The 24,777-nt window shown below is 41.7% G+C and overlaps 1 protein-coding gene across 3 annotated transcripts in view; it reads left to right on the top strand.

Annotated features, from left to right (window-relative positions):
- The window catches only part of necab2 (N-terminal EF-hand calcium binding protein 2), a 126,297-nt gene extending 102,371 nt beyond the window's left edge, over positions 1-23,926 (top strand). For 2 of the 3 annotated variants that reach the window (XM_036975159.1, XM_036975172.1), the window contains 5 exons: positions 890-946; positions 13,840-13,952; positions 17,019-17,096; positions 20,836-20,927; positions 21,898-23,926. In XM_036975159.1, coding sequence (XP_036831054.1) covers positions 890-946; positions 13,840-13,952; positions 17,019-17,096; positions 20,836-20,927; positions 21,898-21,926 — 369 coding nt within the window. In that variant the 3' untranslated portion in view covers positions 21,927-23,926. The remainder of the gene's footprint in view (positions 1-889; positions 947-13,839; positions 13,953-17,018; positions 17,097-20,835; positions 20,928-21,897) is intronic. The other variant, XM_036975166.1, reaches the window with a different exon arrangement.
- Positions 23,927-24,777: the final 851 nt, after the last annotated feature.

Below are 24,777 nucleotides of genomic sequence, written 5' to 3'. Positions count from 1 at the left end.
CTGATGCAGCACTCCATCACTCTCCTTCTTGGTCAAATAGACCTTACACAGCCTGGAGGTGTGTTGGGTCATTGTCCTGTTGAAAAACAAATTATAGTCCCAATAAGCACAAACCTGATGGGATGGTGTATCGCTGCAGAATGCTGTGGTAGACATGCTGGTTAAGTGTTCCTTGAATTCTAAATAAATCACTGACAGTGTCACCAGCAAAGCACCCCCACACCATCACACCTCCTCCTCCATGCTTCACGGTGGGAACCACACAAGCAGACATCATCCGTTCACCTACTCTGCGTCTCACAAAGACACAGCAGTTGGAACCCAAAATCTCACATTTGCACTCATCAGACCAAAGGACAGATTTCCACTGCTCTCATGTCCATTGCTCGTGTTTCTTGGCCCAAGGAAGTCTCTTCTTATTATTGGTGTCCTTTAGTAGTGGTTTCTTTGCAGTAATTCGACCAAGAAGGCCTGATTCGCGCAGTCTCTTCTGACCAGTTCTTGCTATAATATGGACTTTTAACAAGGCACACCTTCTAATTTAAATGCATTCCAGGTGACTACCTCATGAAGCTGGTTGAGAGAATTCCAAGAATGTTTCCAAGCGGTCATCAATGCAACTGGTGGCTACTGTGAAGATTCTAGAGAGAGAGAGACGGGGTCAGTCATCAGAACAGTATGAAAGCAAGTCTTCAGTCTGTTGTGACAGTCTAGAGAGGAAATCACTGGATGAAAATAACTTTTTCTGTACAGTTGCTAATAAGAAATGTGAGGTGAAAAACCTGCCCAAATGGGTTTATGCAGTGCAGAGTAGGGTTCCTCTGTTCCAGTGCTGCTTAGGGTTAACGCTAATGCAATTGTGGTTCTTGTGTTTTGGTTCTTATTGCAGACAGTTTGGTTTGACCTGCATCAGAGGCTAACAGACACTGATGGCACAGCCAGCGCAGTAAGTAGCATCTTTATGCCTGAGAGCCTAGTAGGGGAGCACTGTACAGCAGTGACACTGTGGAGGACTCGCTGCTCCATCCCTCTCTACTCCTCACAACCCCCTATAGACACATCTCCATTCTGAATTTTCCCGCATGCACAGGGAATTATTGGCATCTCATATCCAACTCCTCTCCAGCAGAAAGCAGCCAACAAGGTTATCTCAAATTTATTTCCCATTTCAATCATGTCTAAAAGTTGCTTTTCGTCTCCATGCATGAAGAGCATGAGTGCATGTCATTTATTTTTTGCTATCAATGTACCGTAGTCAGATTCAGTGCTTCAGTTCAAAATATGTATTTTAAGTGTCTCCCATGGGGGGGGTTCTTTTACACTGCAACCTTAGGACAAGCACACAGTCTGTTCATATTGTTGGCATGGCCTTATGCTTCCATATAAACAATTGCTAAACAATCTGGACTGTTTCCTGCGGTATAGCTAACTTCTTTATATCAAATAAAATACTTCACCAAAATCGAAAAGACTCAAATGTTTATTTACAGTTTGTGTAGTCTGCGACAAGCATACTCTCCAAATGCCAAATGGTATTATGCTCTTATGACCCTTTCATCATTTTTCTTTGATTAAAGAGGCCAAAGTTTCTCCATCTGGTTATTGAAATAGATTATCTTAATATATATATTTATAAATCTCTCCCTCAGCAGCATGACTGTATGAGATGTGGAGGCAGTGGCCTGTAGAGCTGACATTATGAGTAAGATGGAGAGATGGCAGTTAACACGGGGACAATCATAGGTCTGATGGCTCTGATGAAAAATACATGGTCTGGTGTGTCTAACTGAGCATCAGTGCAGCTCCCCGGCCTCCGCTCGCTCCTAGGGTCCTACTGCAGCAGTGCACTGGCAGCTCCTGCTCTGATTCTGAACCAAGACACCCGTAACCTACCTCCGAATGTCTTCTGCTTTATTGATGCTTGAGGGATCAGAGCAAATTTAATTATTCCTTTTCACCCATTAATCTTGTTAGCGTCTAGAGCCATCATTTGCACTGACAAACAGGATTAGAGCAGGCTTCACCTGTCAGCTGGACGGTCTGATTGGTGTGGGGCTGCATCTGCGCCCGTGCACCCAAAGCTCAATAGGGGCACATTGGTAGCCCAATGGGTATTCTTAAAGTGGGAGAGAAGACTGAACCTTTTGACCCACCGTACTCTCAGCAGGATTTCTCTTAGTGCTGTGAACATTACTGAAAGTGAGCCATCAGCTCAGCATACGATCAAGAATAGAAAGACAGTGCCGAGAGTATTGTTTTTTACAAAAGCATGTACAGCGGAGGTGCTGGAGTTCGCCATCCACATTTGAAATTCGTTTTTGCATGGCATTTTGATACTGATATGGTACCATTACTGTATGTGTATTATGCAATGTTTCTTAATGCAAATCCATCCCCTGCAAAAACGGAATCATTCCAGTAATTTCCCACCCTTCTCCAGCACCCAGGTCACACATATATGAGACTAGGGTCTGATTATTACCTCTTTGACATGCCTTAGTCCCTATTTAATAAAATGCTAGCTTCCAACTTACTGTGCTACAGCTAATGATGTTCTGGCCTAGTTTTCTTGCTGTTTTCTGAATGAGACAAACATTCCCATTTTACAAATGGATTGCCTGCTTGAGAAACTGCTAGGTATTATACATGTTATCCTAGAGTGGGTGGCAATGTGGTAAAACATTGATTGACATAAAATGAGGGGGTGCATGCCCTCAAGTAGCACTCGGTAACGCATACAGCAACCTCATTACTTACGGGTTTATCTGATTTTACAGAGAGGAAAACCAAGGCCAGCCTATAGCCTAACCTGACAGAACAGAGCACACGTATTTTTTCGTTCCATTACCCAGTTCAGTGATATAATGTACCTGGGACAGACCAGTGCTGCAGACCAGAGTTATCTGACCTGACTTTAGCCAGCACAATGGACATTGTGTGTAGCACCACTGTTACTTCTGACAGACCTATTTAATCTTGAGTGCAGCAGGGTAATAAACGTTTTCATCCACTCTCCAGTTGTTTGGTCTAGAATGTGAAACTCAACAGCAATGTGGTGAGGGATCGGAGCATTGGAGGGAGTGAGCTGTAGTTATTGCTCACTGTGGGAGTGACCAGTGCTCATACACTATCTCCATCTGGAGAGAGTCAGAATGAATGCTTCGTTGCTCTCGTGTATTGTCAGAAGTTTAAGGGTTTAGAATGCTGTTTCACAGTTGTTAATAGTCTCCTAGACCACACACAACGTTATTTCAGATTGGCAGACCTGAATATAAATCATGGCCCTTGTCGATATAACCACTGTGCCGTGAGGGATGGAGAGAAAGACACAGGGAGAGAGAGAGAGTCCTTGGAGAAAGCTCTCCTTGCTCATTTGGAGTGTAGTATGGTGGGAAGGGATATACCACTGCAGGAAGGGAATCGTCCCTCTAGGCACTGTATGGTTCCTTTATCAACACTCCAAGACAGAGCCCTTTAATCTGGTTTTAAGAAAAGCTGAATAAAAAATATATGCAAATGTGTGTGAATAAATGAAGGAATGATTTACTGAGCTGGATTACAGTGTGGGATATCGATAAGGGAGCAAGGCTAGCTGAGAAAGGGGAGATGGAGGCCTGAAAAGGGGTGGGGGGGTATTCCCCAGATTCCATGGTAATGGTGTAATTTTGTAAGTTCCCTCTGAGTTCTCCCCCTCCCCCATAATATTCCATACCCTATGGATGACACATTCCAATACATACACTACCGTTCAAAAGTTTGTGGTCACTTAGAAATGTCCTTGTTTTTGAAAGAAAATAAATACATTTTTTTGTCCATTAAAATAACATCATGTTGATCAGAAATACAGTGTAGACATTGTTAATGTTGTAAATGACTATTGTAGCAGATTATTTTATGGAATATAGGCGTACAGAGGCCCATTATCAGCAACCATCACTCCTATGTTCCAATGGCACTTTGTGTTAGCTAATCCAAGTTTATAATTTTAATAGGCTAATCGGTCATTAGAAAATCAATTTGTATAATTATGTTTGCACAGCTGAAAACTGTTGTGGTGATTAAAATAAGCAATAAAACTGGCCTTCTTTAGACTAGTTGAGTATCTGGAGCATCAGCATTTGTGGGTTTGATTACAGGCTCAAAATGTCCAGAAAGAAAGAACTTCCTTCTGAAACTCGTCAGTCTATTCTTGTTCTGAGAAATGAAAGCTATTCCATGCAAGAAATTGCCAAGAAACTGAAGATCTCGTACAACGCTGTGTACTACTCCCTTCACAGAACAGTGCAAACGGTCTCTAACCAGAATAGAAAGAGGAGTGGGAGGCCCTAGTGCACAACTGAGCAAGAGGACATTAGAGGGTCTAGTTTGAGAAACAGACGCTTCACAAGTCCTCAACTGGCAGCTTCATTAAATAGTACCCGCAAAACACCAGTCTCAACGTCAACAGTGAAGATGCGACTCCAGGATGCTGGCCTTCAAACAGGATTCATGTTTAGGAATATTTGTTTTATTCTGTACAGGCTTCCTTCTTTTCACTCTGTCATGTAGGTTAGTATTGTGCAGTAGCTACAACGTTGTTGATCCAGACTCAGTTCTCCTATCACAGCCATTAAACTCTGTAACTGTTTCAACGTCACCATTGACCTCATGGAGAAATCCCTGAACGGTTTCCTTCCTCTCCAGCAACTGAATTAGAAAGGACGCCGGTATCTTTGTAGTGACTGGGTGTATTGACACACCATCCAAAGTGACAGTAATAACATCATCATGCTCAAACGGATATTAAGTGTCTGCTTTTTACATTTTTGCCCATCTACCAATAGGTGCCCTTCTTTGCGAGGCATTGGAAAATCTTCCTGGTCTTTGTAGTTCAATCTGTGTTTGAAATTCACTGCTCGACTGAGGGACCTTGCAGATAATTATGTGTGGCGTACAGAGATTAGTTATTCATTAACAAATCATGTTAAACACGATTATTGCTGTTCGTGCAACTTATTATGTGATTTGTTAAGCACATTTTAGGCTTGCCATAACAAAGAGGTGTGAATACTGTCTTAAGGTCCTTTATATTGAATGTATTTATTGACCGTTAGAATGCATTGGCTGAGAACAGGATTTCTAGATGCCCAGCTTTTCTTGTGTTAATAACCTACATGACCAAAAGTATGTGGACATCTGCTCGTCGAACATCTCATTCCAAAATCATGGGCATTAATATGGAGTTGGTCACCCTTTGCTGCTATAACAGCTTCCACTCTTCTGGGAAGGCTTTCCACTAGATGTTGGAACATTGCTGCGGGGACTTGCTTCCATTCAGCCACAAGAGCATTAGTGATGTCAGGCACTGATGTTGGGCGATTAGGCCTGGCTCTCAGTCGGCGTTCCAATTTATCCCAAAGGTGTTCGATTGGGTTGAAGTCAGGGCTCTGTGCAGGCCAGACAAGTTCTTCCACACTGATCTTGACAAGCCATTTCTGTATGGACCTCGCTTTGTATACAGGGTGCATTGTCATGTTGAAACAAGAAAAGGCATTCTCCAAACTGTTGCCACAAAGTTATCAGCACAGAATCATCTAGAATGTAATTGTATGCTGTAGCGTTAAGATATTCCTTCAATGGAACAAAGGGGCATAGCCCGAACCATGAAAAACAGCCCATTATTCCTCCTCAACCTAACTTTACAGTTGGCACTATGCATTGGGGCAAGTAGCATTCTTCTGGCATCCACCAAACCCAGATTTGTCCATCAGACTGCCAGTTGGTGTAGCGTGATGGCATTGCACATGGTGATCGTAGGCTTATGTGCGGCTGCTCGGTCACCGAAACCCATTTCATGAAGCTCTCGACGAACAGTTCTTGTGCTGACATTTCTTCCAGAGGCAGTTTGTAACTCGGTAATGAGTGTTGCAACCGGGAACAAAAGTTTCACTTCTCAAAGACGTTTCCACTTCTCAGTAACAGCACTTACAGTTGACAGGAGCAGGCAGAAATTTGATGAACTGACTTGTTGGACAGGTCCTATGACAGTGCCATGTTGAAAGTCAATGAGCTCTTCAGCAAGACCATTCTACTGCCGAAGTTTGTCTTTGGAGATTATAGGGCTGTGTGCTCGATTTATACACTTGTCAGCAAAGGGTGTGTCTGAAATAGCCGAATCCACTAATTTGAAGGGGTGTCCACATACCTTTGCATATACAGTACCAGTCAAAAGTTTGGACACACCTACTCATTCCAGGGTTTTTCTTTTGTTTTTCTTATTGTAGAATAATAGTGAAGACATCATAACCATGAAATAACACATATGGAATCGTGTAGTAACTAAAAAAGTTTTAAACAATCAAAATATATTTTAGATTTTAGATTCTTCAAAGTAGCCACCCTTTGCCTTGATGACAGCTTTGCACACTCTTGGCGTTCTCCCAACCAACTTCATGAGGAATGATTTTTCAACAGTCTTGAAGTTCCCACGTATGCTGAAGACTTGTTGGCTGCTTTTCCTTCACTCTACGGTCCAATCATCTCAAACCATCTCAATTGGATTGGGAGATTGTGGAGGCCAGGTCATCTAATGCACCACTCCATCACTCTCCTTTGTTAAATAGCCTTTGCACAGCCTGGAGGTGTATTTTGAGTCATTGTACTGCTGAAAAACAAATGGTAGTCCCACTAAGCGCAAAACAGATGGCAGCTGTACTGACCTGATGCACCTGTACTGACCTCGCCTTCTGGATGGTAGCGGAGTGAACAGGCAGTGGCTCGGGTGGTTGTTGCCCTTGATTATACTTTTGGCCTTCCTGTGACATCAGGTGATGTAGGTGTCTTGGAGAGCTGGTAGTTTGCCCCTGGTGATGTGTTGTGCACATCTCACCACCCTCTGGAGAGCCTTGAGGTTGTGGGGGGTGCAGTTGCCATACCAGGCGGTGATATAGCCCAACCGGATGCTCTCAATTGTGCATCTGTAAAAGTTTGAGAGTTTTAGGTGACTAGCCAAATTTCTTCAGCCTCCTGATGTTGAAGAGGCGCTATTGCGCCTTCTTCACCACACTGTCTGTGTGGGTGCACCATTTCAGTTTGTCAGTGATATGCACACCGAGGAACATAAAACTTCCCACCTTCTCCGCTGCTGACCTGTCTGTGGACAATGGGGTGCTCCCTCTGCTGTTTCCTGAAGTGCACGATCATCTCCTTTGTTTTGTTGAGTGAGAGGTTATTTTCCTGACACCACATTCCGAGAGCCATCACCTCCTCCCTGTAGGCTGTCTCGTCATTGTTGGCAATCAAGCCTACTACCGTTGTGTTGTCTGCTAACTTGATGATTGAGTTGGAGGCGTGCATGGCCACGCAGTCATGGGTGAACAGGGAGTACAGGAGGGGGCTGAGCATGCACCCTTGTGGGGCCCCAGTGTTGAGGATCAGAGAAGTGGAGATGTTGTTTCCTACATTCACCCCCTGGGGGCAGCCCGTCAGGAAGTCCAGGACCCAGTTGCACAGGGCGGGGTTCAGACCCAGAGCCTCAAGCTTAATGATGAGCTTGGATGGTACTATGGTGTTGAATGCTGAGCTATAGTCAATGAACAGCATTCTAACATAGGTATTCCTCTTGTCCAGATGGGATAGGGCCGTGTGCAGTGTGATGGCGATTGCATCGTCTGTGGACCTGTTGGGGCCGTAAGCAAATTGAAGTTTGTCTAGGGTGACAGGTAAGGTGAAGGTGATATGATCCTTGACTAGTCTCTCAAAGCACTTTATGATGACAGAAGTAAGTTCTATGGGGCGATAGTCATTTAGTTCAGTTACCTTTGCATTCTTGGGTACAAGAACAAAGGTGGCCATCTTGAAGCAGACCGGGATAGCGAGAGATTGAATATGTCCGTAAACACACCAGCCAGCTGGCCTGCGCATGCTCTGAGGACACAACTAGGAATGCCGTTTGGGCCAACAGCCTTGCGAGGGTTAACACGTTTAAATGTCTTACTCATGTCGGCCACAGGGAAGGAGAGCCCACAGACCTTAGTAGCGAGCCGCGTCGGTGGCACTGTATTGTCCTCAAAGCGGGCATTTTGCTTATTTGATTGCCTTGCTGAGGGAATGACTACTCTGTTTGTATTCTGCCATATTCCAAGTTGCCTTGCCATGGTTGAATGCGGTGGTAATCGCTTTCAGTTTTGGCGAATGCTGCTATCTATTTACAGTTTCTGGTTAGGGTAGGTTTTAAGTCACAGTGGGTACAACATCTGCTATACACTTCCTTATAAACTCACTCACCCGAATCAGCGTATACGTCAATATCATTCTCTGAGGCTACCCGGAACCTATCCCAGTCCGCGTGATCAAAACAATCTTGAAGCGTGGATTCCGATTGGTCAGAACTGTGTTGAATAGTCCTTAGCATGGGTACTTCCTGTTTGAGTTTCTGCCTATAGGAAGGGAGGAGTCAAATGGAGTTGTGGTAAGATTAGCCAAAAAGAGGGTGGGGGAGGGCCTTGTATACATTGCGGAAGTTAGAGTAATAATGGTCCAGTGCTTTTCCAGCGCTACAGTCGATATGCTGGTAGAATTTAGATAGCCTTTTCCTTAAATTTGCTTTGTTAAAAACCCCAGCTACAATAATTGCAGCCTCAGGATACAGTTGAAGTCGGAAGTTTACATGCACCTTAGCCAAATACATTTAAACTCAGTTTTTCACAATAGCTGACATTTAATCCTAGTAAAATTCTCTGTTTTAGGTCAATTCAGATCACCACTTCATTTTAAGAATGTGAAATGTCAGAATAATAGTAGAGAGAATGATTTATTTTAGCTTTTATTTCTTTCATCACATTCCGAGTGGGTCAAATGTTGACATATACTCAATTACTATTTGGTAGCATTGCCTTTAAATTGTTTAACTTGGGTCAAATGTTTCGGGTAGCCTTTTGGCCCATTCCTCCTGACAGAGCTGGTGTAACTGAATCAGGATTGTAGGCCTCCTTGCTTGCACACACTTTTTCAGTTCTGCACACACATTTTCTATAGGATTGAGGTCAGGACTTTGTGATGACCACTCCAATAGCTTGACTTTGTTGTCCTTAAGCCATTTTGCCACACATTTGGAAGTATGCTTGGGGTCATTGTCCATTTGGAAGTCCCATTTGCGACCAAGCTTTAAGTTCCTGATTGATGTCTTGAGATGTTGCTTCAATATATCCACTTCATTTTCCCTACTCATAATGCCATCTATTTTGTGAAGTGCACCAGTCCCTCCTGCAGCAAAGCACCCCCACAACATGATGCTGCCAACCCCGTGCTTCACGGTTGGTATGGAGTTCTTCGACTTGCAAGCCTCACCATTTTCCCTCCAAACATAACTAGGGTCATTATGGCCAAACAGTTCTATTTTTGTTTCATCAGACCAGAGGACATTTCTCCAAAAAGTATGATCTTTGTCCCCATGTGCAGTTGCAAACCGTAGTCTGGCTTTTTTTATGGCGGTTTTGGAGCAGTGGCTTATTCCTTGCTGAGCGGCCTTTCAGGTTATGTCGATATAGGACTCGTTTTACTTTGGATATAGATACTTTTTGTTTCCTCCAGCATCTTCACAGGGTCCTCTGCTGTTGTTCTGGGATTGATTTGCACTTTTCGCACCAAAGTACATTCATCGCTAGGAGACAGAACGTGTCTACTTCCTGAGCAGTATGACGGCTGCGTGGTCCCATGGTGTTTATACTTGCGTACTATTGTTTGTACAGATGACCGTGGTACCTTCAGGCATTTGGAAATTGCTCCCAAGGATGAACCAGACTTGTGGAGGTCTACAATTCCTTTCCTGGGGTGTTGGCTGATTTATTTAGATTTTCCCATGATGTCAAGCAAAGAGGCACTGAGTTTGAAGGTAGGCTTTGCAATACATCCACAGGTACACCTCCAACTGACTCAAATTATGTCAATTAGCTTATCAGAAGCTTCTAAAGCCATAACATCATTTTCTGGAATTTTCCAAGCTGTTTAAAGGCACAGTCATCTTAGTGTATGTAAACTTCTGACCCACTGGAATTGTGATACAGTGTATTATAAGTTAAATAATCTGTCTGTAAACAATTGTTGGGAAAATTACTTGTGTCATGCACAAAGTAGATGTCCTAACCGACTTGCCAAAACTATATAGTTTGTTAACAAGAAATTTGTGGAGTGGTTGAAAAACAAGTTTTAATGACTCCAACCTAAGTGGCAGATAGCCTAGTTGTTGGGCCAGTAACTGAAAGATTGCTAGATCGAATCCCTTAGCTGACAAGGTCAAGCTCTGTCATTCTGCCCCTGAACAAGTCACTGTTCCTAGGCACTTATTGTAAATAGGAATTTGTTCTTAACTGACTTGCCTAGTTAAATAAAGGTAAAATTACAAATTAAAAAACTTCCGACTTCAACTGTTTATGGTTTCCAGTTTGCATAAAGTCCAGTGAAGGTCCTTGGGGGCTGTCTTGGTATCGGCTTGAGGGGCGATATACATGGCTGTGACAATAAACTAATAGAATTCTCTTGGGAGATAATATGGTCGGCATTTGATTGTGAGGAATTGTAGGTCAGGTGTTGTTACAATAACACCATGAGTCGTTAATCATGAAACATACACCCATGCCTTTCTTCTTCTCAGGAAGATTTTTTATTCCTGTCAGCGCGATGTACTGAGAATCCCGGTGGCTGTACCGACTCCGACAGCATATCCTGAGAAAGCCATGTTTCCGTGAAACAGAGTATGTTACATTCCCTGATGTCTCTCTGGAAAGCAACCCTTGCACTGATTTCGTCAACTTTGTTATCTAAGGACTGGACATCAGCGAGTAATATACTCGGAAGCGACGTCTGACTAGAAGACCGAAACGACTCCCTCTCCTCCAGCGGCGTTCTTTTAGGTCGGCCTCTGGAATCAGTTCAAATGCCCTGGGTGGTGCGAACAAGACTCCTCTTTGAGAAATTGTAGGTCAGTCCTATTCCTGGTCATAGTGCTGGTAAGTTGACGCCACTCTGCTATCCAATAGATCTTCCCGGTTGTATGTAATAACACAAGATTGTCTGGGCTAACAATGTAAAAAATTTAAAAAAATACTGCAAAGTTTCCTAAGGACTAGAAGCGAGGCAGCCCTCTCTGTCTGCGCTATTTTCATTAAGTAGTGGTTTCTTTGCAGCAATTCGACCATCAAGGCCTGATTCACGCAGTTTCATCTGAACAGTTGATGTTGAGATGTGTCTGTTACTTAAACTCTGTGAAGCATTTATTTGGGCTGCATTTTCTGAGGCTGGTAACTCTAATTAACTTATCTTCTGCAGCAGAGGTGACTCTGGGTCTTCCTTTCCTGTAGCGAACCTCATGAGAGCCAAATTCATCATAGCGCTTGATGGTTTTTGCAACTGCACTTGAAGAAACGTTCAAAGTTTTCCGTATTAACTGACCTTCATCACCTAAAGTAATGATATGGACTGTCGTTTCTCTTTGCTTATTTGAGCTGTTCATGACAAAATATGGACTGGGTCTTTTACCAAATAGGGCTTTCTTCTGTATACCACCCCTTCCTTGTCACACCTCAACTGATTGGTTCAAACACATTAAGAAGGAAAGAATTTCCACAAATTAACTTTTAACAAGGTGTAACAGTATAACTTTAGTCCGTCCTCTCGCCCATACCCGGGCTCAAACCAGGGACCCTCTGCACACAACAACTGACACCCACGAAGCATCGTTACCCATCGCTCCACAAAAGCTGCGGCCTTTGCAGAGCAAGGGGAACCACTACTTCAAGGTCTCAAAGCGAGTGACGTCACCGATTGAAATGCTATTAGCGTGCACCACTGCTAACTAGCTAGCCATTTCACATCCGTTACAAAGGCACACCTGTTAATTGAAATGCATTCCAGGTGACTACCTCATGAAGCTGGTTGAGAGAATGTCAAGAGTGTGCAAAGCTGTCATCAATGCAAAGGGTGGCTACTTTGAAGAATCTCAAATCTAAAATAGATGTTGATTTGTTTAACACTTTTTTGGTTACTGCATGATTCCATATGTGTTATTTCGTCTTTTTGATGTCTTCACTATTATTCTACAATGTAGAAAATAATCAAAATAAAGAAAAAACAAAACTTTTGACTGGTACTGTATATAAATGTATACATTGGAAATTATGCAGACAATTACATTGATAGAAGCCACAATCTATTTACAATATTAAAGCTGATCCAACAGGTTACAGGAGGTCAAGTCGCATAGATAGATTTCTAGGAATTTCTAATGAATTGGTGTTATAATGTTTTTGATTACCATGCGCAGAGGAGTTCATTCATTGAGATGTACGTGAGTTACTTGCTGGATAAAGACACAGGAAAGTACTCAAATTCTGTGACACACCCGACTCAAACGCTGAACAGTCAGAACTTAATGCAATATACAGATTTCAGTGGTTATCATGACGTCACATGCATCAATGACCCGCATTCCCAGACGACAGGGAAGTGGGGAAATCCACTTACTTCGCATATCCACGGGAGAAGTGGTCACCGTGTGGTTCCCCAGATCTGACATCCATCCTGCCTCCGGGGCCGGGAGCTCTTCCATCACTCAACTCACCTGCTGGGCAGTACTCAGAGAGAAGAAACTTGTACGACTGAATCAGACACAATGTACATTCATCCAGTACAGGAGGGAAGACGCCCAGCAAGGAAAGTAAAGTGTGGTGTACACAGACCAGCAGTGCCTAGAGCTAGAGAAGGAGTAGCAGTACAGCCGCTACATCACCATCAGGAGGAAGACAGAGCTGGCCCTGGGCCTCAGCCTCTCAGAGAGACAGGTAGAGATCTGGTTCCAGAACAGCCGCTACATCACCATCAGGAGGAAGACAGAGCTGGCCCTGGGCCTCAGCCTCTCAGAGAGACAGGTACAGATCTGGTTCCAGAACAGCCGCTACATCACCATCAGGAGGAAGACAGAGTTGGCCCTGGGCCTCAGCCTCTCAGAGAGACAGGTACAGATCTGGTTCCAGAACAGCCGCTACATCACCACCAGGAGGAAGATAGAGCTGGCCCTGGGCCTCAGCCTCTCAGAGAGACAGGTACAGATCTGGTTCCAGAACAGGTGAGCCAAGGAGAGGAAGATTACCAAGAAGATCCAGCTGTACCAGCAGGCCTCTAAGACCTCAACCACCCTGACCCTTACCCTATCCAGCCTTGCTGACCCTGGAAATGACTCCATGGCAACAAGCTTCAACAGCAGCAGCTTGTTGTCAGAGACAATATCAATCAAAGAGGAGTACTGAGGAGTTCCTTTACTGTGGACAAACTGTACAACACTTGAATACCCGTATTAAACTGCTGATCCCATAAATAAAAACAACCAAATATTACTGGCAAAGTACGTACACTTTTCATCAATAAATTAGCTATCAGCAAAGCCGGATATTAGACAACCCTCCCCTATTTTGGACCCCCCTCACCCCAGTAAATTATGAACTGTCCCTAGAGATAACACATTAAACCTGAAGATAGCACAAACATTATGCAAATTAGTTTTGTTAATACAGTAAGAGAGAGTATGACAATAATCAGTTCTCTTTCATATGCCTAAGCTCTTTCCTAATGCTGATATTCAGTGGGAATATCCTACTTGATATTGCTGGATTAGCCTTAACCATTACTTTCTATTGGCAACTGACCTGGCAAAAATGGTCATCTGCAATACCATGGTTATATGGCACACTGCAAGCACTCCATAGAGCATTCCCATCACACAATATAATGGATTTTGTTACCTCTCTCTGTTTTTATCTACCTCTTTTTCTCAACCCCTCTCTCTTCCTTTGTCTTTCTCTTTCCCAGTCCCTGTACCTGATTCGTCAGGAGATGGCGGTATCCCAGAAGCAGCTGGGAGAGTTCTGCGAGGCCCTGAAGCAGTACCTGAAGAATGTCTCTGCCCAAAGAGACTGCTTCCAGTGGGTCCACCTATTTCCCTTTATCTGTCATTGTCAATCTTTCATAATTAGTGGCCTTTTGTCTGCTGTGTGTGTTTTATTTATGGCTGATCTATTCCCAACCTAACTGGTTATTTGTGGAACCCTGCTCAAGTACTTTAGCAATCCTCAATACACAATTTAATATGCGAGACTGATTCTTGACTCCAGTGACTTCTGCACTGACACATTTCTCTATTAACACGATTGTGTCATGCCTTTACAAATCCTCATATTCATCTCTGGAGTGATGGGCTGTGCCTTCATAATGCTTGTTTTGTCACAATGCTCAGCAAGGTACTAAACCCATCCCCCGGTATAATGGCAGGAAGCTCAGGGGAGAGAACATGAATAGATATGAGGAAATAAAGAGGACAAATAAGTCAACATTCCAGTGACCTTGGTTGAGGGAGATAGGGAGAGACAGAGAGCCTCTGAGTGCTGGTGTGTGCAGGTTAGTAATGGTTGAGAATCCATCTGACAGAGAAAGGATGTGCTGCATGTGGACTGAAGAGGCAATCAGACCTGGGAAAGATGTCTGGCCGCTGAATAAACCTGTTAGACACGCTGTTCTCCTCTGCCTCGCCACAACCATCATCAACCAGGAGGAATCTCCATGTGACAAGGGACCATGGAGTGGAAAATAGGGTTGAGCAGATTAGAGAAAGCCGGGTTTAGTTGGACAGAGCCTCTGATCTTTTGCTCTGAGGTAGCCTATTACAAAACCTCCAAGTACACTAGAGCACTGCTGTCATAGCGAGGATATTTCTTTATCAATAACTGCTTTGCAGAGAAGATGACATGTACAATTGAAGTCAGAAGTTCACATAAACTAGTTTTAATGACTCCAACCTAAGTGTTTCAACCACTCCACACATTTCTTGTTAACAAACTATAGTTTTGTCAAGTCGGTTAGGATATCTACTTTGTGCATGACACAAGTAATTTCTCCATCAATTGTTTACAGACCAATTATTTCACTTATAATTCACTGTATCACAATTCCAGTGGGTCAGAAGTTTACATACAATAAGTTGACTGTGCCTTTAAACAGCTTGGAAAATTCCAGAAAATTATGTCATGGCTTTAGAAGCTTCTGATAGGCTAATTGACATAATTTGTGTCAGTTGGAGGTGTACCTGTGGATGTATTGCAAGGCCTACCTTCAAACTCAGTGCCTCTTTGCTTGACGTCATGGGAAAATCAAATGAAATCAGCCAAGACCTCAGGAAAAGAATTGTAGACCTCCACAAGTCTGGTTCATCCTTTGGAGCAATTTCCAAATGCCTGAAGGTACCCCATTCATCTGTACAAACAATAATACCTTAAGTATAAACACCATGGGACCACGCAGCCGTCATACCGCTCAGGAAGGAGACGCATTCTGTCTCCTAGAGATGAATGTACTTTGGTGCAAAAAGTGCAAATCAATCCCAGAACAACAGTAAAGGACCCTGTGAAGATGCTGGAGGAAACAGGTACAAAAGTACCTCGACATAACCTGAAAGGCGCTCAGCAAGGAAGGAGCCACTGCTCCAAAACCGCCATAAAAAAGCCAGACTACAGTTTGCTACTGCACATATGGGGACAAAGATCATACTTTTTGGAGAAATGTCCTCTGCTTTAAGGAAACAAAAATAGAACTGTTTGGCCATAATGACCATCGTTATGTTTGGAGGAAAAAGGGGGATGCTTGCATGCCGAAGAACACATCCCAACCGTGAAGCACGGGGTTGGCAGCATCATGTTGTGGGGGTGCTTTGCTGCATAAGGGACTGGAGCACTTAACAAAATAGATGGCATCATGAGTAATGAAAATTATGTGGATATATTGAAGCAAAATCTCAAGACATCAGTCAGGAAGTTAAAGCTTGGTCGCAAATGGGCTGAAATAAATAATTTTCTCTACTATTATTCTGACATTTCACATTCTTAAAATAAAGTGGTGGTCCTAACAGACCTAAGACAGGGCATTTTTATGAGGATTACATGTCAGGAATTGTGAAAAACTGAGTTTAAATGTATTTGGCTAAGGTGTATGTAAACTTCCGACTTCAAATGTACAAATGTATCTTATTTCCTATCATGCAAATCAATGTAGCAGCAGATTCTTAGGCAGCATTTTGTAATCTCATCATAATGCACGTAGGGACGGTGAATAATTTATCACTGAGGAATTGGGCTCTGAGTCTGTACTGCTTCTACTGCTGCTGCTGAATAGGCAATTTTCTTGTCTCTTTTCTAGTCTCACTCACACCACCACAATCTAGGTCTGACCCTTTCTTTTCCTCCCTCTCATCTCTTTACTCTTGGTTCCTATAAGTGCTTATATATGGTACTAATACATCCTGTCAAACTCCATAAGAAAATGTCCTCCTTTTTAGTCATTTAACTCACAGTCTCAGATACACACAAACGCTGGAAAGTTATGGGAAGGAAGCACACAAATGAATGCACAGACTCACACTCAATCAACCTCCCACTGTCCACAGCTTTCTTTTAGATGGACACACACTGACTTGGACATAATGTTTCTTTGGTTTGATTAATGTGATTGTTGAGCCTTGCACAGCATCTGCCCGTCAAATGAAACAATGTAGTGGTCTAATATAGATGTTACCTCCAACAGAGAGCTGCTAGCCATAATGGAAGCATTCAGCGGGTCAATAAGACATGTCAGGAGTCTCTCCAGTGGAGTTGTGAGCTCCACTGTGATGGAAGCCATTATAAAACCCAGCTCATACAGTAGAACTGTTCTACTGCACTAAACCCGAGGCACAACTCATCCATCTGAACCACTACTGCCCTCCAGTGGAAGATAATGGGTGGGAAGTGAGTGGAGCTGAAGTCAAGTGACTATGGGTGTCTACTGCTATGGTTTATGTGGTGTGAAAGTGTTTCTTTGCTTAACTACCACACATAACTACTACCACATACGCTTATTGGCAATTAACTCTATTAGGATATTTCATAGTTCTCCAATGTCCACTGCCCATTATTGACTTTCCAATGTCTTACTCTCTTTCTTTTTATTCCTTTCTTTCTCAGTGTGACTGCAGTGCGGCTGCCAGATGGACTCTCCTTCGTGGTGTATGAGTTCTGGGATGGAGAGGAGGAGTGGAAAAAGTAAGACCTAGATATGTGTCAGATTTGACCTCGTTCCTCTCTCTCCCACATCTCCTGAACCTTGACTCATTGGTGTTTTTATAATCCCATAGGTCCAATTCCCAGAAAATATGGAATCAATAATGCACAATAATTTGATATATTTGTATCATTATCTACACCCGATCCGAATTAGTGAATAACTATTTTGTATGCACGGTTCTTTTATGAGATACAGTCTCTAGTGAAAGTCTACACTCCCCTTACAGTCTTCCCATGTTTCTGCTTTAAAACTTAATCTCAAAAGGGATAAAAAATAAAATACAAAAATTATACCGATCTACACAACCTACTACACACTTTCAAAGTTAAAGAAAAAGTAACAAAACAAAGACGTTTTGATTGTGTATGTCTTCACACCCCAGAGTTAATATTTTGGCCAACTTTTTTTGATTTGACCAACTTTGCACAACTCTTAGGTCAACATTTATCCACTGTTTTTGTCAAAATTGCTCAAGCTCATTGATGGATGATGGATATTCAAACCTTGTCTCTGGATAAAAATAAATATCAAAGGAGCAAAGGCCAGATTAAAAGGTTAGAGGAAACGCTGCCTCAGACTTCTAGATACCTAACCCCTGGGATAGTTTTATTTTTTAGCGTGACAATTACACACATTTTAATGCCAAAGACACACTGGAATGGCTTTCCAATAGGTGTTGTGTGTTCCTGAATGGTCCAGTCTCATTCCAGAGACAAGGTTTGACTATTTCTATCCACCAACGACTCCCAACCAAATTTACTGAGCTTGAACAATTTTGACAAAAACAATAGATATACACTGAGTGTACAAAACATTATGAACACCGCCCTTTCCTTGACATAGACTGACCAGGTGAATCCAGATGAAATCTACATTATGGTCCCTTATTAATGTCAGTTGTTTAATCAAATAAGTGTAGATGAAGGGGAGGAGACAGGTTAAAAAAATGATTTTTAGGCCTTGAGAGAATTTAGACATGGATTGTGTATGTGTGCCATTCAGAGGGTGAATGGTCAGGACAAAATATTTAAGTACCTTTGAACAGGGTATGGTAGCCTGGCACACCGGTTTGCGTCAAGAACTGCAACGCTGCTGGATTTTTCACGCTCAACAGTTTCCCATGTGTATCAGGAATTGTCCACCACCCAAAGTTGGTAGAATCTTATTCAAAATGTTTCGCAGCTGTAATGGCTGCCAAAGGTGCTTCCACCAAGTATTAACTCTGGGGTGTGAAGACATATGCAATCAAGACATCCTTTAAAAAAATATGTAAATCATTCATTTGGAAAATATCCTATACTTTTTCTTAAACTTTGGAAGTGTGGAGTACAAAAAACGAATTATTATTTATTTTTTATTTTAAGGCAGCGAAATTTGAAGACTGTGCAAGGGATGTGTAGACTCACTATGCACTGTGTCTGTATTTCTTACATGATTGGGTAGATGAATACAGAAGAGCCATCGTTGCTTAGTGTTTTTGTGGTTCATACTAAGGTAACATCTGGAGTCAGTCTTTGGTTAAGTAGAGGTCAGAGGAGGAAGGGGATGACCATCCTCCTCAGGGAATTTCATAAAAATAAAAATAGTTAAACATTTAAAAAGTTATAATTTTTAGATAAAACTATATTAAATATATTCACGTCACAAAATAACTGATAAAATACACTGTTCTGCTATTCCAGTCTACAGTAGCCTCAATGGCTGACAAGGTAAAAAATCTGTCATTCTTCCCCTGAACAAGGCAGTTAATCCACTGTTCCTAGGCCGTCATTGTAAATAAGAATTTGTTCTTAACTGACTTGCCTAGTTAAATAATGGTTAAATAGAAGAAAAAAAACAGAAAAATGAGCAGTCTGTATGGTAGCACCATGGTGTAGCCAGAGGACAGCTAGCTTACGTCCTCCTCTGGGTACATTGACTTCAATACAAAACCTAGGAGGCTCATGGTTCTCACCCCCTTCCATAGACTTACACAGTAATTATGACAACTTCCCAGAGGACGTCCTCTAACCTATCAGAGCTCTTTCAGCATGATCTGATATGTTGTCCACCCAATCAAAGGATCAGAGAATGAATCTAGTACTGAAAGCATAAGCTACAGCTAGCTATCACTGCAGTGCATGAAATGTGGTGAGTAGTTGACTCAAAGAGAGAGAAAAACAGTAATTAATTTCTGAAAAAATGAAGGAGAAGCAAGAGAGAGATATTTAGTCTTTTTTTTCATTTTCACTTTCACTTACTTAGCTAGCAAATGCAGCTAGACAGTTTAGCCTACTCAAACACCCGGCTCAAACAGAGGGATGTATGTTAGCTAGCTAACTATGACTATCCAACACAATACTATGATTTTTCCAAGTCAGGGTAAGCTTTTGGTTTTATTCATTTATTGTCACCGGGGCCCACCGGTGTAACTGCTAAACTGCTTACTAACTGTATACTGTACAAATGACTGTAACATGTTTGGTAACACGTTAATTCTATTAGCTATGTTGACTATGACGTTACTTTAGCTAATATGGTGACAACGATGTAGGCTGTGTGTAGCGGTTATTATATGGTTTGGCTTGGAAAGGTTTTTTCACTTGGTCACATGCAGCTGATGTGAATGTGCATTGAAGTCCACAAGTGAAGGGAAAAAGTGAGAGGAGGAGCGTGCGTAAATGTGAGAAGGAATACAACATGGCTGCTATGAAAGTGAACTGTGTTTACGTGTGATCAGGGGTGTATTCATTCTGCCAATTCTGTTGAAAAATGTTTCTTAAACAGAAGCAAACAGAATGAAACGGGGATAAATATACCTGAATTTGTCCAATAGAAACTCTAGTTTGCAATGGTTGTATTAATGATTACACCCTAGATCAGCTAGATGCAGGCAAGAAAGAGTGTGCCAGGCGGTATTGAATATGTCACTGTCTGTCCATGTGTCACTGTCTGTCACTTAAAAAAATTATCTTGACATGTGTGCACCTACAGTATATTGTAAACTTTCATTCATAGGCTAGGTTGTAACAACCTCATAATGGGTATAGGGAAAATTTGAATATAATGTAGTAGCCTAAACCTAACGACATTACATTGAGCTGGGTGAATGGAATATGAATGACAGTCATCCAATATGCTGTAATAAAAACAAAAAATAATCGTCCTCCCTCATCTTAAACGGCACAGACCACCAGATGTACAGTATGTGACTCTACAGCAGCAGGAATCAATTCAAATCAGTATATTTGTCACGTACGCAGAATACAACAGGTATACTTACAGTGAAATGCTTACTTACGGGCTCTAACCAATAGTGCAAAAAAGGCATTAGGTGAACAATAGGTAAGTAAAGAAATAAAACAACAGTAGAAAAGACAGGCTATATACAGTAGCAAGGCTGTAAACGTAGCGAGGCTACATACAGACACCAGTTAGTCAGGCTGATTGAGGTAGTATGTACATGTAGATATGGTTAACGTGACTATGCATATATGATGAACAGAGAGTAGCAGTAGCGTAATCTATCTACAGCTAGAATAAGGCTGGCATAATTACTTATTGATGATTTTGGGGATGTGCTGAGGCTGTAATGCGTCTTTATCTTGTATGTTCTCATTAATATTTTCCTGCTCACAATCACAATATAATCTATGGGGCATACTGAAGAAGTGAGTGAGCGTGCATATGTCCTCATCTGTCTTTGTGTGATCTTATGCCCTCCACCTCTGTCCTCAGACACCTCCAGACTGCATCTTCCAAGGCCTTTCAACATGTTAAAGTGGACACTCTGTGCCAGCCCGAGGCTGTGTCCACTGTCGCTGTGCCAGGTTAGTCTCCTGAGAGGGCAACCAGGTTTCAGAGAATTTCATATTGTTCTATACATAAATCCGAGACACTCGATTTAGTATGATATGTTACGTTTGCTATGGTTACATAAGACAGATGCTTACATAAGGCAAAAAAAAAGGAGGGTGGTTGGTCGGGGTAGATGGGTGGGCGTAGTAACACAAGAGTTGCGAGTTCAAATCTCATCACAGACAACTTTAGCATTTTGGCTTACCTACTACTTTTTTGCTACATTCCAACTACTTAGCATGTTAGCTAACCCTTTTTCTAACGTTAACTATTTTAGCTAACCCTTTTCCTAACGTTAACTATTTTAGCTAACCCTTCACCTAAAGCTAACCTTTTTAGCTAATGCTTCCCCTAACCCTAACCGTTTAACCTAACTCCTAAACTAGCTAACATTAGCTACCATTAGCTACCTATTATCCGTAACATATCATACAAATTGTAATCATATGAAATTGGTGATGGACATCCACAAATGAATACATACCACACAAAACGTAGCATATTGTACTAAATGGAGTGTCTTGGATATACATAGGAATAATACGAAATGCTCTGAGTCCAGGTTGGAGAGGGATGCTGGCATAGTGCCATGTGTCTGGGATGGATGGGGGGCCCTTAATGCAAGGGAACCTACTGGGGAGAGATATGTTCAATGTAGAGCAGGAACAGTCAGGGAAAGCACATACCTTGATATTTATTGTTGTGGACTTATTGTTATTGGCATGAATGCATAAGGCCTTATGTCATAGACTTACCCCAGACAAACCTGAACATGTATGACATTAAATTGGAATTATATTACGCAGTGTATTATCACATTTGAGCAGAGAAACAGTAGATGTGAGTGTCAATGTGTGAGTGTGTTAATGATAGACTTGTTTTTTTGTATTCCTGAGCTGTTTGTGTCTTAACTGAACTCCCCCTCTGTCTCTCTCCCTGCAGCCGCCTGGTGCAGCCTGAGCAGAGACTGACGGGGGTGAGGCCAGATTGCCTGAGTCTGCAACACCCACCATCCTTAGCTCCCCCTTAACCTCCCTCACCCTCACAACCCCTCTCTTTCTCTCTTTTGTAAGTACATGTTTACACAGTGTCTGTTTGATATTGAGGCAAAATGGAATGTGTCAATTGCAGTGAATATTGAACAGTGCATTAAAGCGAGATTACCTCCATCCAATGCATTTCTTCATCATATCGTTCACCCTCAAGTCATGGTAGAAATGACGTGAACTGTTAACCTGCTTTTGAGGCTCTCGTGCATGTCATCCATTTTGACTAAAGACATGAACCTGCTACTGCTAATGGTAGACTAATAGAGCACTCAACATTCGTCTCTATCAAGCAGTTAAGGTTGTTTTTTCCGTTGTGTTAAAAGTAAATGTATGAATCAGCACTGGATATATTAGCTGTTAAAGTCTAGTAAAATTATATGAAAAAATGTTATATTATAATTATATTTGTATTGATGTCTTTCGTGATACAGTGCAAAATTATGAAGAAAAAGCAATTACTACAAAAGTAGCAAAACTTGGTTTGCTGCAGCAGTTCCCTTTTTGACCAACACAATCTCAAGCCTTAAACATCAGCATATGGTTGAGGTTGTAAGTGGGTACCTAGGTAGGATTTCCCAAAAACACACACTAATTAGATTTTAAACATCTAACGCACAGCCCCATCTTACAATCACAATGTTCATTGCAATTGAGCAAAAAGGAGATGTTTACACACCTATCAAGCAAAATGATAGTAACAGAAAATATATCAGAATGTTCACCCACCAGCCCAGTTAGAGAAGAACCTCTTGTGCACATCTAGGACCATGACGACTTTGTCCAACCCCAATTTCACCAACCTGAAATCAACATGATCAAACAGAGACCTAGTCAAAAACCACAATGTACATAAATGGAATATAGCGATTAAGATATATAAAGTATGAGAGTATTAGAAATGATCAAAATATGAATGTTATCTATAAAGAATAATGTATGAATCACTCATCTTGATCAACCTTTAGAGGGCGGAATATTTCACCTACTTCGCCATTGAATTTCTTAGTTTGTCCTGTAAGCACATGAAGGTCATGGCAAGCCTGTCCTTAACCAATGGGGGAATATCAAACTCTCCCTCCCCAGGATAACATTCTCAGATAATATCAAGTAATAACAAATACTGTCCTTGTGCACTGTAAAATAAATAAAACGGTTTGTTTACTTGCCTTTGATCATAACTAGGACCACCACTGAAATGGAATGAACTCATGTCCAGTTCAATCTCTGGTGCTAGGCCACATTACACTTTACCTTGAGAGAACCCTGGACTTCTCAGTGTTAATGCACCTGTGATATTAATCAATAATGAATAGCACGCCTTGGGCTTTATATTAGCCTCAGCATCAGTATTACAGAATGGAGCAAGTGCATGGATCCCTTGTTGACAGACGTGGGGAAATTCTACTGGAAAGGTTTTCTATTTATCCGTTGCTTCTGTTGGGTTCTGTATGAACAGGTCAGAGCCAGCCAGACAAAAAAAAAATGCCAATACTATTTCTATAACATTCCTGGCTGTTCCCTAAACTGTGCAATCAATTTTTTCTCTCCTTATCCCTCACTTGAGTGCATGTTCAAATGAATGTCCAGTAACTTATTTGCTGTAGTATTTAGCCATGCTATTTTCAATGGGTTTTGTGCATTTCTTATTTTTATTTTATAGTATTCCTATAAAGGACAGATGAAACAAAAATATATATGAATAGAAAATGCCATACAGAATGAACATTCACTTTTATGGCAATGTTTAATGAAATACTAATTCTTATACTTATGTATGTTTCAGTAAAATGGCTTTCTCTCTTTGAGTGTAGAGACTTATTGCAGGGATGCAAGTACTATATTTAGTCTTAACGTTGTTGAAATTCTAGATAATGTAGAGTGATGCAACTCAATAAAATGGTAATACTGAAATAAACCATGAATCTGTTGCTTGATTGCTTTACATTTCTGGGAAAGGATGCAGTCGACATGTTTGAAGACAAGTGAAACAAGTGCCAGTGCATATTTCCTATTAAACTTTTTATTTTATTTTATTTTTTTACTTCTGACAAACATGTCAATACAATGATGAATATCGATATACTGTTCACAGAATGTCAGTAACCGAAAGGTCGCTGTTAAGAATCCCATCCCCCCAAAAATATCTATTGATGTGCCTTTGAGCAAGGCACTTAACCCTAATTGCTCCAAGTCTAGAACCAACAGAACCATGAACAGCATCTAACCCCAAACCATAAAACTGCTAAAGATGTTAACGAAATAGCTACCCACATCTGCATTGAACCTTTTTGCATAACTGTTTTTACTCACTCACTTGGCTGATATCATTATCATGAAAAGGGGCATGAGGGAAGCCCTACAATATTACCTTTTTCTAAGTGGCGAGAACAGGAGGGAGTAGGAAATGTTGAAAAGTAACCTTCAGATATGTGGTACTTCTCTAAAAAGTAGTTTTGTAATTTAGTAAAACAATTCGACAACAAGAAAATTGAGTTTGAAAAAGGTTATGTTTTTGCTGTGAGTCAAAGTAGTAACCTAGGTAACCACAGGTTGTTTGCCCCACAGGTGGGCAGTGCCGCGACGTTATATCTAATACCGACTGGGTCTATAGGAAAACTCTTTGAAGAACCCTTTTTTGGTTCCAGGTAGAACCCTTTCCACAGGGAGTTCTACATGGAGACCAAAAGGGTTCTACCTGAAACCAAAAAGGGTCCTACTATGGAACCCTTTTTTCTAAGAGTGTGCAGTCGTATAGTCGCTGTGTTCACTACAA

This window comes from Oncorhynchus mykiss, chromosome 1, assembly GCF_013265735.2.
Source record: "Oncorhynchus mykiss isolate Arlee chromosome 1, USDA_OmykA_1.1, whole genome shotgun sequence".
Classification (NCBI taxonomy): domain Eukaryota; kingdom Metazoa; phylum Chordata; class Actinopteri; order Salmoniformes; family Salmonidae; genus Oncorhynchus; species Oncorhynchus mykiss.
The sequence above is the reverse complement of the archived record's forward strand: the minus strand, read 5'-3'. Positions and strand labels throughout refer to the sequence as shown.